Source organism: Neofelis nebulosa, chromosome 2, assembly GCF_028018385.1.
Source record: "Neofelis nebulosa isolate mNeoNeb1 chromosome 2, mNeoNeb1.pri, whole genome shotgun sequence".
NCBI lineage: Eukaryota > Metazoa > Chordata > Mammalia > Carnivora > Felidae > Neofelis > Neofelis nebulosa.
The window spans coordinates 150,346,059-150,363,404 of NC_080783.1; the positions used below are offsets into that span (position 1 = coordinate 150,346,059).

Below are 17,346 nucleotides of genomic sequence, written 5' to 3' on the forward strand. Positions count from 1 at the left end.
CTATCAGTCTGTTGCATAAAAATAAGATAACTCTTCCAGGATAAGATGACCAGAACATGTTACTAAGAAATCAATAAATGAGTAATACAAGATAGTAATAAATTTTAGAGTTCATACTGTGTGCCAAGTACCTCTAAGAACTTCACATATATAGTATCATTTAATTCTCACAGCAGCCCTGTGAGAGGTGTAAGGTAGACATGTCTTTGTTATACAGATGAGTAAATAAGGAAATAGGATTATAGAAAACAGTAACCAAAAAGTATGCAGACGTTAAATTAAGTATTAAAGCGGGGGAGGCGGATTATGAGTGTTTTTTGTCTTTCAAAAAAGTTCTTTAACATTGTAGTTAAGCTGCGTCTGTGTGTATTGTGTACGCGTATGCGCGCGAATCTGTATGCGACCAAATAAATTAACTACTTTAGTGGGCAAACACAGCAACCGGATATTGTAGGGCAGGGTCTGGGAAAAAGGGAGGAACCCAGAGGTGCAAACAGGTCGAGCCCGCCTCCACCAGTGCGCAGCCTGCCGAGGCGGGGGCGGGCGGCAGGAGGAGCAACGGGCCCCACCCACGGAAACGAGTCCTTACCGGGAGGCCAACCAGCCTCTCCTTGCAAATAGAGTGCGGGGGCTGTGGGCGGAGCCACGCCTGAAAGGATCCAGGGGCACCGATTGGCTGACGCAGAGATGGGGCGGGCTCTAAGGCTGGCCCAGCCTCGCGGAGGGGAGGGACCTGCGCGCGAGTCTCCTGGAGAGGAAGGAACCCGGCGCTAAGCGCGCTTTGAAACGTAAAAGTCTACAGCACCCTGGGCCCTAGAGGCGGAGCCGGAAGCTCTACGGTTTCAGCTCCGAGCCCCTCTGTTTTCGAAGGGGTAGCCCTCTTCCTCTAGCCCGGGGCTGCCTCCCCTCCTCCCCCTTCACCCGGAGGCCGAAGCCCCCAGCCTGGCCTGGCGGTGCTGCGGCAGCTCCCGGACCCGGAAGAAGCATTAACTCGTCTCCGCCATGGAGCCCACCGCGCCGTCCCTCACCGAGGAGGACTTGACAGAAGTGAAGAAGGACGTGAGTAGCATAACCTGGTCCAGATGCCGCCGAGGGCCGGGGATCGAGGGGGGGCAGGGGCAGGCTGCGGCCCGGCGGGCAAGGAAAGCGGAAACCCGGAGTGGGAGTCCGAGTCGGAAAAGAGCCTGCGGGTCAGAGAAGCGGAAGGTCCAGACACCGCAGGACTGCTGGGAGCCCTATATCCGAGGGCCTTGGTGGAAGTGATCCCCCGTGACCTGTTAATCTACGTTTTAAATCGCTAAAAGCAGGGCTTGGGTTTCTGAAACCTTGTCCAGTGGAGCGTTTCTTCGCAGTCAGCTGTTTGCCCACTCTTCACTCTTCCTCTGGTGTTTTTTTTTTTTACCCCCGCTGTACTTTGGAGCTGCGTTGTTGGGAATCGACTGCCCAGGTTCATCCTTGAGTCAGACTCCTTAGGCCGTTGGCTCAACCTGGAGCAAAGTCAGTTAAAGGATCCCAAAGCAAATATGTGAAACTCTTTTATAAAGGGGGTTGAGGGAAGCTCAACAGCTGAAAGCACAACCTGGAATTCCCCTAGTAGGCAAACGCCCACATATTTAAATTGAGGGGGGGGCGGTGTAGTCGAAAATTAATATACAGGTAAATGCTGAAAATACTCAGTACCTAAATTAGTCTCTTTTGCTTGGATGTTGCAGAACTGCACACATCTTAATACTTATTTGCAAAGAATGACTTTAAGGTATTTCTTGTTCTCTTTTGCTTTTAATTGTTTTGCCATGTGAGACCTATAGGAGTACCACTAAAATACTTTACATAATTTCAAATTAAAAACAGAAACTCAAAAAAAAAAAAAAAAAAACCTGCCAAAACAGAAACTCAACAGAAAATGAGTTCTGGTTTAACACTGCAGTATGTATACAGAATCATCTTTGTGAACTGGACAAAACAGCAGCTTTTTAAACGTTAATCTACCTTAAATTCTTCCCCTTTCCCTCCCTTGAAAGGTTTATTACACTGAATTCGCAATTACAATTGGTATGATTCATCAGTAGAAGGAAACTGGCTATGACTGGGATTTGTGCCTTAAGTTCCTCATTCAGATATTTAATGGAGCACTTACTGTATGGATAAAGTACTGTTCTTGGGCCTGGAAAGAAAAGAAAAAAAAGGACAGTCAGGCCTCTGCTTTACATTCTATTTGAGATAAGACTGGGACATTGATAACTACTGTACAATACCTGAATGTTGTTTTATATAAAATTTGTGCCAGTAAAAACAGGAATGTCAAGAACTAAGCCTTCAGTGTTCCCAGGTTTTTTTGTCACACACTTTGCAGTGTTTCCATTTAATCTTTACAGCAGCCTCTGAGGGAAATAATTATCGTCCCCAATTTACAGCTGATTTAAAAAAAAAGGGGGGTTGTGAGAGATTAGGAGTGGGCATAAATATAAAACCTGTACACAATCACAGATATGAGGAGTGTCTCCCAGGTCTTTATTCATTTTTTTCCTATCAGTTCATTGATACTATCCATCTCCATGATTTCAACTTATAGCTATATCAGAAATTCATAACCTTGAGGAATCATGAATGGGTTTCGGGAAGTCTATTAAAAAAAAAGTATGTGCATATTTTTTTCTTAGAAATTTTTTTCATGCTATTTTCAAAACGGTTGATGACTTCAGAAGGTTTTAAAATTATCATACACAGGGGTGCCTGGATGGCTCAGTTGGTTAAACATCCGACTTTGGCTCAGGTCATGATCTCATAGTTTGTGAGTTCCAGCCCCACATCGGGATCCATGCTGACAGCTCAGAGCCTGGAGCCTGCTTCAGATTGTGCGTCTCTCTCTCTCTCTCTCTCTCTCTCTCTCTCTCTCTCTGTCTCGATAACAAACATTTAAAAACTTAAAAAAATAAAATTATCATACACATATTTGGACTTCCTTATCTGTCAGCTTTAGGTGCTTCTTTCCAAATATCTGCTGGAAATCCACTTCTTTTTTCTGCACACTCAAAAACTGAACTTTTATTATCCCTTCCCCAAAGGTGCTTGCTGTCCCTGCTGTATTCTCTGTCTTAATGGATAGTGTACCACCACCCATCCTCCTGGAAAATCCCACTTTTTCACTGTGCTCCTTCCATCCCCACCTCCTGCCCCCATCTAGTTCTTTACCTCATCTTTTTGGTTGAATTTAGTTCTGTTTCATAAATATGGATTACATGCTGCTGTGAAGCATGCGTGATTCTAACAATTCAAAAATTAAAAACTAAGACACAGCCCCAGTTTGAAAAGCTTGATTTCTTGGAAGGAGGGAGACAGACATAAAACGATAATCTCCAATTACAGGATAAGTTCAATGTATTTTACATTCATCTATAACACTACTTGACATTCTGATAAGTGCAAGATATACAGAGTTGAACAAAACATACCTGGTTTTTGCCTGCTTCAAACATACAGGTCGTTAGGGTTGAAAACTAATAAATATATGATTACAAATTAAGCTAAGTACTATGAAGGAGACAGGTGTTGAGACAATAGCAGGGGGGAATCTACTTGCAATAGGATGGTCAGGGAAGATTAGATTTAAATTGGCTGCTGAAGAATATGACAGAACTGGGGGAATAATTCTATTCTAGGCAGAATAGAATTTGCAAAAGACCTAAAGCAAGCAAGACCTTGATGACTTGGGGAAATTGGAAGAAGGCAGAAGGCAGCAGGTGCCCTGAGGTGAAGTTAGAAAGGTGGGCTAGAGCTAGATCATAAAGGGTCTTAGAGACGGTAATAAAGTGTTAGGATTTTTTCCCCAAGTATAGTAGGAACCTATTGAAGAATTATATTTTTAGTCTCCTTGCATATTGTATGAACTGAGGAGAGCAGAAGTGAGAAGAGGAAAACCAGTGCGGAGATTCTTAGAATTTATATAGTTGAGAGCTAATGGGTGATTTGGATCAGGGTGAAAGCAGGGGAAATGGATGGAAGAAGGGAATTCCAGATGGATTTTTGAAGTAGAAATGATATCACTTGGTGATAGATTTAGTTGAGAAAGAGAGTGGAATTAGATTGGTAAGTGAAAATGTCAAATCAGCTATTAGACCTACAAGTCTGAAGGTCAGAAAGGAGATCTGAGCTAGAACTATAAATGTGGGATTGAATGAGTTCACCTAGGAAGTTGAGAGCTGGAAGGGAAAAGGGAGATCATAGGGGAGTTTTACAAAGTGAAAGGTTACAGCCACAGAGACGAGAATGAAGCCAGGAGAGTGTGGTATTCCTCTAAAACAAGGAAAGAGTAGTTTAAGGAGGGAGTGGTCAACTGTGTCCACTCTATTGAGAAGTAAGATGAAGACTGGCAAGTATCAGATTTGACAGGAGGTTACTGTAGCTGAGAAGAGTAGTGAGACAGAGCGGAAATGAATTGTGGAGTCCTGCTATATAGAAAAGTGAAATATAGGGGTGCCTGGGTGGCTCAGTCAGTTAGGCGGCCGACTTCAGCTCAGGTCATGATCTCGCGGTCTGTGGGTTCGGGCCCCGCGTCGGGCTCTGTGCTGGCAGCTCAGAGCCTGGAACCTGCTTCCGATTCTGTGTCTCCCTTTCTCTGCCCCTCCCCTGCCTGCTCTCTGTCTCTTTCTCAAATAATACACATTAAAAAAAAATTAAAAAAAAAAAAGTGAAATATATGCACAGGATGCTACAAGGACAGAGGAGAGGGGTGCCTAACTCCGTCTAGGGAGTTTAAGCAAAGCTTCCCAAAGGAGATGCCCACTGTGCTCAATCTTAAAGGATAAATGCAGACTTTGGGTATGAGAGGAGAAAACAAGACAAAGGTAAAAACACAATGAACTGTAGAGTGATAAACAGCAATTTTAGGTAGAATATGATGTACCAGGACACATGGAGGTGGTGATAGATTAAGCTGGAGAGGTAGGCAGGATCCATACTATGAATTGCCCTGTCTGCCATTATCAAACAGCTATTACTTATTGAGTACTTACTGTGTATCGGGAACTGTGTCAAGCCTTCATATTCACTTAGTCCTTCTGAAGGTCCTGCAAGGGAAGTGTTTATCACTATTTTTTCAGTAAGGAACCCAAAGCTTAGAGGGGTTAAATAACTTACCCCCTTACAGGAGTATATGGCAGATTTAAGATCCGAACTGAAGTTGGCCTGATCCAGAGCCAAACTCGACCTCTCCACTGTTCTGCCATAGTTGAGGAACTTCATCTTTTAAGTTGGTGGAACACACTATTTTAAATTTTTACAAAATTCACTGACAGTATTTCAATATTAGTAAAATTCATATGGTACTTTTTTTCTTGAAAAACTGGAAGATCTAATAGATGTGTGAAGGAGACACTTGAGCGGGAGGAAAGAACTAGGAAGTACAGCTAGGTGTCTATTCTTAATAGTCCATGCAGCATATGATAAAGACCTGAACTAAGGCAATGCTTATAATAGAGATGAAGTGAAGGGGCAGACTCAATAAAAATAAGGAGTAAATTGGCAGGACTTGGTGGATGGGTGATCAGATATGGCAAGTGAGTGAAAGACAGGAAGTCAAGGATGAGTTGTAGGTTTATTGTATGATTGGATGGGTGGTGGTATTCCCAAATTAGTTAAGAATATCAGAGGAGGAGCACCTAGCTTGGTTCACTTGATTAAACATCAGACTCTTGATCTCAGCTCAGGTCTTGATCTCAGGGTTGTCAGTTCAAGCCCCGCTTTACAGTCCACACTGGGAGTGGAGCCTACTTAAAAAACAAAAAAAGAATATCAGAGAAAAGGGACAGGCAGAGGTAATAAATTTGGTTTGGGACATGTTGAATTTGAAGTACCTTTGGAGGGGCGCCTGGGTGGCTCAGTCAGTTAAGCGTCCGACTTCAGCTCAGGTCATGATCTCATGGGTGGTGGGTTCAAGCCCCGCGTCCGGCTCTGTGCTGACAGCTCAGAGCCTGGAGCCTGTTTCAGATTCTGTGTCTCCCTCTCTCTTTGCCTGTCCCCCACTCGCACTCTGTCTCCCTCCGTCTCAAAAATAAATAAACATTAAAAAAAATTTTTTTTTTAAAAATGAAGTACCTTTGGAATGTCCAAGTACCTTTGGAAAGTCTTGATTGCATATACAAATTTGGGAATGATCAGCATCTAAGTGGTAAAAATGACAGCAGATGGAGTTTTTCAAGTTCAGCTTTTTTTAAAAAAAATTTTTTAATGTTTTTATTTATTTTTGAGACAGAGAGAGGCAGAGCATGAGCAGGGAAGGGGCAGAGAGAGAGGGAGACACGGAATCCGAAGCAGGCTCCAGGCTCTGAGCTGTCCTCACAGAGCCCGATGCAGGGCTCGAACTCACAAACTGCGAGATCATGACCTGAGCTGAAGTCAGACGCTCAACCAACTGAGCCACCCAGGGGCTCCTTTAATTTATTTTTTTTAAGTTTGTTTGAGAGACGGTGTGGACACCAGTGGGGGAGGGGCAGAGAGAGAGGAAGAGAATCCCAAGCAGGCTCCACTCTGACAGCACAACTGTGATAGTGCAGCTTTATCTCATGGATCATGAGCTCAGACCTGAGCCGAAATCAAGAGTCGGTCACTTAACCAACTGAGCCACCCACGTGCCCCTCGAGGAGTTCAGCTTTTAAATCTATTGTCTCCATCCCCACAGCTTAAATTCATACACTCAACATAGCTTATGTAAAATATGGCAGCAATCTTCTTATGGGTCTCCCAATTTTTGCTCCCCCCAACCCCCAGTCCTCTGCAGAAGTTTTTTTATTGCTTCTGATTTATAAACCTTTGATGACTCTTTTGGCTACAGGGAGATGTATTTTCCTCAACATGTTATAACAGTTCTTCCCTAATCCATCCTGTTTTCCTTTCCAGCTTCATTTCTCACCACCCTCACATGCACCCCTCATCCCAACTACCCTAGTCTTGTTAGTGTTTCCCTCTGTGCACCTTCATGCTACAAGTATAGCCTCTGTAAACTTCCCAGGTCTAGAGGTACAGTTAGTTGCTTACTCTGTGCTTCCCCAGTACTTGTGTTTTTTTTGTTTTGTTTTTTTCTTTTTAATTCTGGGTCTTTTCACATTGTTTTGTAATTACTGGCTTGAGTTTGTTATGTATTCTCCCAACTAGACCATGTGCCCTTTGCATGCAGGATCCAAGCCTTGTTCATCTTTGTATGCTCAGCACATAGCATAGTAGGTATCTAGATATACGAAATGTTTGTTGTGTGAATACATAAATGAATGTGGGAATTCAGTGGCCTGAGAACTATAGGAACCCTTCATCTAGCTTGCTTTCCTGCCACCATGTACTAGGTAGGGTATTTCTAAGATCTTCCATTCCCTGTAGCTCATCATGATACCTGTGAGTCCATTTAGTCATCACTGTCTTCATCACTAACATTTATTGACCACTTACTATTTACCAGGTACCTTTCTAAGTATTTTACATATATTTATTTCTCATAATATTCTGATGAGGAAACTGAGGCACTGAGGAGTTAACTTACCCAAGATCACATATCTAGTAAATGAAGGAGCTAGAGTATAGTCAGCAGAATCAAATTATTAATGCTATTTATTGGGACCCACATCAGTTTTCTGCTAATTAAATTTCCTGGGGCACTTCTCAGATCTAGGTCTGTTTTCTGTGATTTCCTTTTCATTTCTTTAATTCCTTCCAACATTAACTATTTCTTTAGCGTTTGCCTCCCCACCCCCACCCCTTCTGCTTTCCTTCTCTCAACTGACTCACTGAGTTAGTCTTTCCAACTGACTCCAAAGATAGATACATTATGGGTCCTTTTAGTGCAGGGTTTCTGTTGTTATTATTATTATTGTTACTGTTATTTTGTTTTACTCTAGGAAAATGGAAAATTAACAAACACGAGAAAGTTATAAATTATGAGACCTCACTAAGCTCTCCTCTTTGGTCCTGACTAATCTTGGATTCCTTGTTAAATGGTAACTAAAATGTATGGAAGCCTCTGCTCTCATCTGTACCCCTGAAGGTGGAGGCGCGCAGCAGACCTCCCTATTTCCACGACCCAGGCCCTCTAGATTCACCCCCTCCTCATAATAGCCTGGTCTCAGGTGTAGGTGTGAAGATGAGATTAAAGCAGCATAGAAACTGAGCAATGTTTAGTCTAGGACCTACTTCTGTCCACTTGGCCGTTTGTCTTAATAACATAGATCTTAGTAGGCCTGAGCTTCTTGACTTCAGTACGTTTTCTCCCACCAGTTAAGATTCTAATAATAGTCACCTAATTATCAGTCACCTATGTGATTTCCTCTGGTGTTTAAAAAAAAAACAAAAACACTGAAGCATGGTTTGTATCTTTTAGGCTTTAGAAAATTTACGTGTATACCTGTGTGAGAAAATCATAGCTGAGAGACATTTTGATCATCTACGTGCAAAAAAAATACTCAGTAGAGAAGACACTGAAGAAATTTCTTGCCGAACATCAAGTAGAAAAAGGGCTGGAAAATTACTAGACTACTTACAAGAAAACCCCAAAGGACTAGATACGCTGGTTGAATCTATTCGGCGAGAAAAAACACAGAACTTCCTGATTCAGAAGATTACAGATGAAGTGTTGAAACTTAGAAATATAAAACTAGAACATCTGAAAGGTAAACTATTTTAAGTGGCCAAAAATCCATTTAAATGTGACAATGCTTTCATTTATTTTTCATGTTTATTGATTTTTAAAATTTTATTTATTTTTGCTATTTATTTACTTGAAAGAGAGAGAATGTGAGTGAGCGAGGGGCAGAGAGAGGGGGAGAAAGCGAGAATCCCATGAGGTGCAGTTAGAAAGAGGAAGAGAGAGCATAGGGCCCGGAGCAGGGCTTGAGCTCACCCGGTGCGGGGCTCGAACTCATAAACTGTAAGACCATGACCTGAGCTGAAGTCGGATGCTTAACCAACTGAGCTACCCAGGTGCCCCTGACAGTGCTTTTAAAAGTAAAATACAGAGGGGCGCCTGGGTGGCGCAGTCGGTTAAGCGTCCGACTTCAGCCAGGTCACGATCTCGCGGTCCGTGAGTTCGAGCCCCGCGTCAGGCTCTGGGCTGATGGCTCGGAGCCTGGAGCCTGTTTCCGATTCTGTGTCTCCCTCTCTCTCTGCCCCTCCCCCGTTCATGCTCTGTCTCTCTCTGTCCCAAAAATAAATAAAAAATGTTGAAAAAAAAATTTAAAAAAAAAAAAGTAAAATACAGAGGTTCCAGGCTGGCTCAGTCAGTAGAGCACGTGACTCTTAATTTCAGAGATGTGAGTTCAAGCCCCACATTGGGTGTGGAGCCTACTTAAAATTTAAAAAAAAAAAATTTTTTTTTGAAAAATACAAAACAAAAAACCCAGAAATGATCATTTTGTTTTTATTCAAAAAGTTTCAGCTTCAGAATTACATTTGATTTACATTGTTTTTACCTTTTATCATGTCATTTCACTGGAAAAGTGGACGACTATCACTCAGTGTTCTGAGTGTAATGAAATCTGAGTTCTAACTGTAATGAAATTCCGGTATACGCAGCAGTTGATTTCTGAAGTCAGCAGAATGTCAGTTCAATCTATTCAAAAATAACCGCTGAAAATGCACATCACACACGAAGAACAATATATAGACGAAGTATTTTTATAGTAAGTCCAACTCTGATAGTTCTTGTTCCACCTGCTAATCACAAAATGAAGTGGGCGGCATGTTTATAAGAATCATGTTATAGAAGTTATCCGTAACTTTAAATACTAGAGTCACAGTCTGGCAAGACGGGAGGGGTGTGGGAATGGAGGTTGATTAACGGCTTAGCAAATTTCACCGCCCTCGTCTCACCCTCACCCTGGAGTACACCCTGACCAATTGGAATACTTCATAGAATTGCCCGCACTGTTTAAATCCTCCTCTCCCCACAAACCCCATCTCTCTCTCTCTCCCTCCCCTTCTCTCTCTCTCTCTCTCTCTCTCTGTGCCTTTCTGCAGAGCACTTGAGATAAATGTGCATGTGATACAGCTCTACTCCAGCTGTTCTAGGCACTGGGGGTACAGAAATGAGTAATTTAGGACTCTGCTCTTAAAAAACTCACAGTCTGTTAAGTCCATACTGGGACACACTGGAAGTCTTCCCTCCTGAGCACATTTAAGAAGATCATTTAGGGGCACCTGGGTGGCTCAGGCAATTGAGTGTCTGACTTCTGCTCAGGTCATGATCTCATAGTCTGTGAGTTCGAGCCCTGCATTGGACTCACTGCTGTTGGCACAGAGCCTGCTTTGAATCCTCTGTCCCTCTCTCTCTCTGCCTCTCTCTGCCTCTCTCTCTGCCTCTCTCTGCCTCTCTCTCTCTCTCTCAAAAATAAATAAACATTAAAAAAGAGAAAGAAAGAAAAGAAAATTGTTTATATAGCATGGAACAGAAATGCTGAATGTATTGTGAAGCTGAAAAGCTAGTGGGGGAAAAAAATGACATATAAATGTACTTTATAGACTTTGCAGATTTTCCATAAAATTTGTCAACTCAGGATGTTCTGTGCCTATAGACAGGTTAAATATTTGCTAAGCCGAACAGATAAAATTTGTTTGTGTTCATTCTTTCACCCTGAGGCTAATTGATACCTATACCCATTGGATATGGTAAAATTCTTTGATCAGAAGAGCCACTATCGTTTAAACTCTAAGGTTGGGAACCAGAACATTATTTAATGTGAAGAGACCTGGGTTCTAGTTCTCACTTTCCCATGAAGTAGTTCTAGAATGCTGGGCATGACTTCACTCTTTGAGGCCTCTATTTTCTCGTCTCTGATAGTGAGAAGCTATCCCAGGGGACCTCTAAAATTCCTTCTACTTCTAACACCCTATGACTCAGGAATCTATAATTGGTATTAACTCATAGAATTTTAGCATATGCCCTGTTTACAGTTTGTTTCTTACTGCGTTTGTGCCAGAATGCTAAAGAATACTAGTTGTGAAAGCTATTTCTTACTTTATGAAAAATTTTAGGGGCTACATAATTTTTTCCAGGTCATTCAGTAGTTAAGTATATGAGTACACAAATTAAATGTGATTTACAGCATGTCATTTAGCTTCTTTGAGATGACTTCCTTATCTAGGAAATAAAAAATAATGGTGTACTTCATGGTTGTTGGGAAAAGCAAATGAAACATGAAACGGATTATGACAGAATTTATAAACTGCTATTTAAATTTTTGGTTGTGTGGTAACCAGCTTGTAATCTTTCAAAACTTACAAGATGGCTGTGGGGTGGAGTTTCTTTTGTATGTTTGTTTTGTTTTGTTTTAGTGACTTTCATTTACATCTGAATAATTTTATTGTAGGACTGAAATGTAGCAGCTGTGAGCCTTTTCCAGATGGCGCCACAAACAACTTCTATAGAACAAATTCAGATGAAAGTAATTTCTCTGAAAAACTGAGAGCATCCACTGTCATATACCATCCAGAAGGAGAATCCAGCACAGCCCCCTTTTTTTCTACGGAGTCTTCCTTGAATTTGCCTGTTCTAGAAGTGGGCAGAACTGACAATCCCACCTTCTCTTCAACTACGCTTCCCAGACCTGGGGACCCTGGGGCCCCCCCTTTGCCGCCGGAGCTGCAGTTAGAAGGAGGAGGAACTTGTGGAAACTCTAGTGAGATGTTTCTTCCCTTACGATCACGTGCTCTTTCGCGTCAGTGACTGAGATTACAGCCTTCTAATTTTTTTTTAATGACAAAAAATATTTGAAAGGATATGAATCTTTTTATAGAATTGCTATAATGACTTAACATTTGATATGCGTCTTTTAAAATGCAATGGAAGCATACTTTGTAAATAGAGTCTTTTAGAATAAAAGAAGCGTACTTTTAGATAGCTAAAGAAAATCATGTTGATCATGTAATTTTCAGTGTTTTCTGTTCTTTCCATTTTTGAGGTATCTTGAGTGTGTTCACATTTTTTATGTTTTAAGACTAACAGAGAACATTGCTCTATTTGAGAGTAGAGTCTCAGGCTGGGAATAATGTCTCAGTGCAGTTGTGCTAGAAATTTTCGAGGTCTAATAGTCCTTTCTAATTCTTCAGCAGTAAATTTTCAGATTAAGCTATTTCTGGATGGAATAAAGCCAATCACTGACAGGAAAACTGCCAAGTGTACTGAAAAGAATCTCTTTCCCACTCAGTTGGTCTTAGGGACACTTACAGAGTCCCCTTTTTTTTTTTTTAATTTTTTAATTTTATTTTTGAGAGGGAGAGACAGAGCACCAGCAGGAGAGGGGCAGAGAGAGAGGGAGACACAGAATCAGAAGCAGGCTCCAGGCTCCGAGCTGTCAGCAGAGAGCTCGACATTGGGCTCGAACTCACAAACCCGTGAGATCACAACCTGAGCCGAAGTCAGATGCTCAACTGACTGAGCCACCCAGGCACCCCACAGAGTCCCCTTCTAATGTGGGGTGACATCAGAGAGAAATGTTGAGGTTGGAGCCACCGAAGATCTCAATTTGCCAAAATACATTTCTTACTCACCTTACTAATAGTACCTTCTTAGGATTTTCACAGTCTTTGCTTATCATTTTAATTCCTACACAAAAATCTTGACAAAAGCCTGCTATTGCATATAATTTGATGAGATTTAAAAACATTTTTCTGTGCTTTTCATTCTTTTTTTTTTTTTTTTTTTTTTTTCCCAACATTTTTTATTTTTATTTTTGGGACAGAGAGAGACAGAGCATGAACGGGGGAGGGGCAGAGAGAGGGGGAGACACAGAATCGGAAACAGGCTCCAGGCTCCGAGCCATCAGCCCAGAGCCTGACGCGGGGCTCAAACTCACGGACCGCGAGATCGTGACCTGGCTGAAGTCGGACGCTTAACCGACTGCGCCACCCAGGCGCCCCGCTTTTCATTCTCTTTTAATGAAGACCACTGTACAAGTTGAAATAACTAGGATAAAGTGTGTGTGTGTGTGTGTGTGTGTGTGTGTGTGTGTGACAGTTCTGTCTTTAATATTGTTTGGAACAAGTGGCCATTAGCCTGATCTGTCTTTTTGTTACATAACAAAGTTTGACTAATTTTACACCTTTATAAATTTTATGCTGTCACTATTTTTATTTAAATTATAATTCTATTTTCCTGGTTATATGTCTCATATATTTCCATTACTTTCAAAAAGCAGAGATGGAATATGCTATTAACAATAAAAGGTTTTAATTTGTAGTGCTGTTGTTTTGGAAGTTTCAAGTATTTCATTAGGAAATAAATACCTAAAATACTTTTTTATGTATGCCAATTTTTATATACACATTACTTCAGGTTGTGAGATCAAGTTGCATTTCTGGATAGACCAATGAATTTATCAGTCATGAAGAAGATTGGCATATTGGCTTTAAAATTTTTTTCAAGCCTGGATGATTTTTGTAGTGTAACATTTTCTAAGGATTGTAGGGAAACATCTCACCTTCAGCAAGGCATAAGAAAATAGTAACATTACATTTGAAGAAATCTCTTTAAAAAGCAGAAGCAGACTTTTCGTTCATTAATGAAAATAAAAAGTTGATATGTGGTTACTTTTTAAAATTTGAATAGAATTTACTCAGATCGAAAAAATTTGGATACGCTGTATCACCTACATTTATGGTTTATAACCCTGAGTTTTCTTTCAGACTGTTAACTATACAGATAATAAAATTAATGTTTTAACAAACTTAGCCTTTTGGGCTTTCTGAATCCTGTGATGTCAATTTTCTTTCCTTCAGACACTGAAAACCACCTATTGCCAAAAATGCATAAATTAGAATGACAGATTGACAGGTTGATGAATGCAGCAATGACAAAGTTACTTTTTACAGATACCATATTATCACTTCATACAAAGACAACAATTCTGAGCTCACTTTTTAATTTTTTTTTAATTAGTAGCCTTTATTTTTTAGAGTGGTTTTAGATTTATAGAAAAATTGAGCAGAAAGCACATAATTCCCATATACCCTATCTTCCTCTGTTTTCCATTTTCACATCTTGCATTAGCGTGGTGTATTCATTAGAATTGATGAACTAGTTTTAAGACATTATTAATAGCTCACGTTAGGATTCACCCTGTGCTGTACAGTTCTATAGGCTTTGACAAACGCATAAAGTCCTGTATCCACCAGGATAATATCAGACTAGATAGTTTCACTGTCCTAAAAATTTCCTGTGTTCCACTTACTCATCTCTTCCTCTTCGCCCCCCCTTCCAACCCTGGCAACTACTGATGCTTTTATTGCGTCTCTGTTTTATTTTTTCCAGAATGTCACCTGGTGGGAATCACATAGCATGTAGCCTAAGTTTTCTCCATGTCTTTTCGTGGTGAGCACACTTTTGCATGAGGTAATTATGCATCTTTGGTCAACATGTTACTCTTGGTGCAAGGTCAGACACTGGCAGATTAGGAACAGGCTATGATAATGGCAATTTTTTTTTTTTTTAAGTTTTTCGGTTCTGTTTGGGAGTTTTGGATTTATTTTGATACATTTTTTTACTTTAAGTAATTTATCAATCTTTTGTGCTTAGTGATTTTTGTCTCCTGTTTTAGAAATCTTTGCTTATCTTGGTGTCATGATGATACCCCGTTTTTTTCTGGAAACTTAGTTGTTTTAGTGTCACCCTTGGCTATATAATTCATTAAAAAATGATTTCTGTGTATGGTATAAGGTGGAAGTTAAGTCTTACAGGTACTGTCTTATTCCCTAAGCAATATAAAAGGGACAGAAAGTTCCAGGCTCTGGCCTTACCTTGTATCAGTGGATAAACATACCCACTTTTGACTTTGAGGAAAAAAAGCAAACCAAGAAGCAAATTAGTCTGTAGTTGTTCAATGTAATCTCATGAAGGCTTTCTGAAAGCAGAGGTAAAGTAAACTCAGGATAAAGTAAATGAGTCAAAATCACACAGCTATTTAGGATTAAAATCCAGGACTGTTTGGCTCTACAGTCCATGGTCTTCCCACAATTCCACGCTCTTCGTGAAAGGCAAAAGAAAAAAGTGTTTCAAGAAGGAGGCCTACCGTGTTAAAAGGTCAAGTAAGAAGCAGCTCTTGGACTTGATCACATAAGAGCTGTTGGTGGCTCTGATAACAGGGACTCATGTTAAACTGGGTACCCCAACTCCAGAGGCACTCAACAGTGAGCTGGTTTTAAAAGCCACAGGATAAATGTGATAATCTTAGCGTCAGTTTTACTCGATAATAAGTAATTTTAAGTATTTTTTATATATTAAAATAAAAGCTGTATTAGGACTACTATATAAAATTTGCATACATTTTCAAGATATTATACTGTATTTCCCCCAAATTTTATGCTCATGGGGTTCTGGGCCACACTGTATCAGCTTTACCTACAGAGGAGCTGGAGACAGGTCAGCCACGTAAGCAATCAACTGTCTATGTAGACTGAACCCTAATTAAAACTCTGGACACCAAGGCTTGGATGAGCCTCCTGGGTGGCAATACGCCATGCATACCGTCACATATCTTTGCCGCAAGAAGTTAATACTGTCTACACCTCAATGGGGTGAAGACATTGGAAGCCCTGTGTGTGGAAGTCTCCTGGACTCCACCCTATGTACCTCTTTCCTTGGCTGATTTTAATTTGTATCCTTTTGGTGCAATAAACCACAACCAAGAGTAAAACAGCTTTCAGTGAGTTTTGTGAGTCCTAGCAAAAACTTGCAATTGGTATCAAAAGTGAGGATGCCTCAGGGAAATACAAATCAAAACCACACTGAGATAATACCACCTCACACTGGTCACAGTGACTAAAATTAACAACTCAGGAAACAACAGATGCTGGCGAGGATGTGGAGAAACGGGAACCCTCTTGCACTGTTGGTGGGAATGCAAACTGGTACAGCCACTCTGGAAAACAGTGTGGAGGTCTCTCAAAAAATTAAAAATAGAATTACCCTACAACCCAGCAATAGCACTACTAGGAATTTATCCAAAAGATACAGGAGTACTGATTTGTAGGGGCACATGTACCCCAATGTTTATAAGCAGCACTATCAACAATATCCAAATTATGCAAAGAGCCCAAATGTCCATAATGCATAAAGAAGATGTGGTATGTATATATATAATGGAATACTACTCGGTGATGAAAAAGAATTGAATCTTGCCATTTGCAACGACTTGGATGGAACTGGAGGGTATTTTCCTAAGTGAAATAAGTCCCTCAGGGAAAGATAGATAGCATATGTTTTCACTCATATGTGGAATTTGAGAAATTTAACAAAAGAAAAATAAGTTACAAACAGGGAGGCAAACCATAAGAAACTCTTAAGTACAGAAAACATACAGGGTTGATGGCGGGGTGCTGGGGGGTAGGCAGGAAAAATGGGTGATGGACATTGAGGAGGGCACATGTTGGGATGAGCACTGGATATTGTATGTGATGAATCATGGGAATCTGCTCCCAAAGCTAAAACTACACTGTATACACTGTATGTTGGCTAACTTGACAATAAATTTTCTTTAAAAAAGTGAGGTTGGTTTTGGGTACCCCCAAACTTTGCACTTTAGGGCCATCATTTTCCTTTGTCAACACAGGTACTTGGATGGAAAATTTTGAGAAAACCCATCCAAAACTACACACTCATAAATTACTATATATTCCACATTATTTACTGATCAATGAAAGGCACTGAGCTGGGTATCAGGAATACAAAAATGCACAAAACGCAGTCCAGCTCCTCCTCTGGGAAGGAGTGAACAAGACAGACATAGCTCTGCCCTCTGGAGCCTACCTCCAGCAGGAACAGCAAGTTATGAATGTGTGTATCGTCTGAATGAGCAGGCATCCTTCCCCGGGTACCGTACACGTTCACAACCAACTTTTTCACTTTCATTTAAGTATCATTCCCTCTTAGATCACCAGGAGAAATAAAAGATTTCTAGTTTCAGTGGTGACTAGGTTATATCATTTACTAAGAGAGGGAACACAGGCAGAAACAAGTCATATGGAAAGACAAGTTACTGATGCAGTAATTGAGTGTTTGAGGCTTCATCAGGAGGCTCCACATGGAAAGTTTAAGAGCCAGGTGGAGATCCGGTCCAGAGCTTGGAGTGAAAAATTGCGGCTGGAGACACAGATTTGGGAGTCACAAGCATAGGTAGCTAATGCCATGTAAAGAGATGGGCTGATTTGCAACTTTGTAACACCCTCTACAAAATTATATTGTATTGTTGAAAGATGGCATAATATGTTGGGACACACCAGCGCTTAAGGGCCATACAGGGCAAAGCAAGAATGGAAGGAAGCTGACAATGAGAAGCCAGAGAGTTTGAGACCCGCTGAATCGTGGATGCAATCAAT

At 40.8% G+C, this 17,346-nt stretch overlaps 1 protein-coding gene and 1 long non-coding RNA gene across 2 annotated transcripts; both read left to right on the forward strand.

Moving 5' to 3' along the window:
- Positions 1–732: 732 nt before the first annotated feature.
- On the forward strand, positions 733–12,605 carry BCL10 (BCL10 immune signaling adaptor). Its single transcript, XM_058716761.1, has 3 exons — positions 733–1,059; positions 8,363–8,651; positions 11,346–12,605. The coding sequence occupies exons 1-3, from the start codon at positions 1,003–1,005 to the stop codon at positions 11,699–11,701; spliced, it is 702 nt and encodes a 233-aa protein (XP_058572744.1). The 5' UTR covers positions 733–1,002; the 3' UTR covers positions 11,702–12,605.
- Positions 12,606–12,900: 295 nt separating this feature from the next.
- Positions 12,901–16,517, forward strand: LOC131504456 (uncharacterized). Its single transcript, XR_009258003.1, has 2 exons — positions 12,901–14,677; positions 14,710–16,517. It is a non-coding gene; the product is annotated as an uncharacterized LOC131504456 (long non-coding RNA).
- Positions 16,518–17,346: the final 829 nt, after the last annotated feature.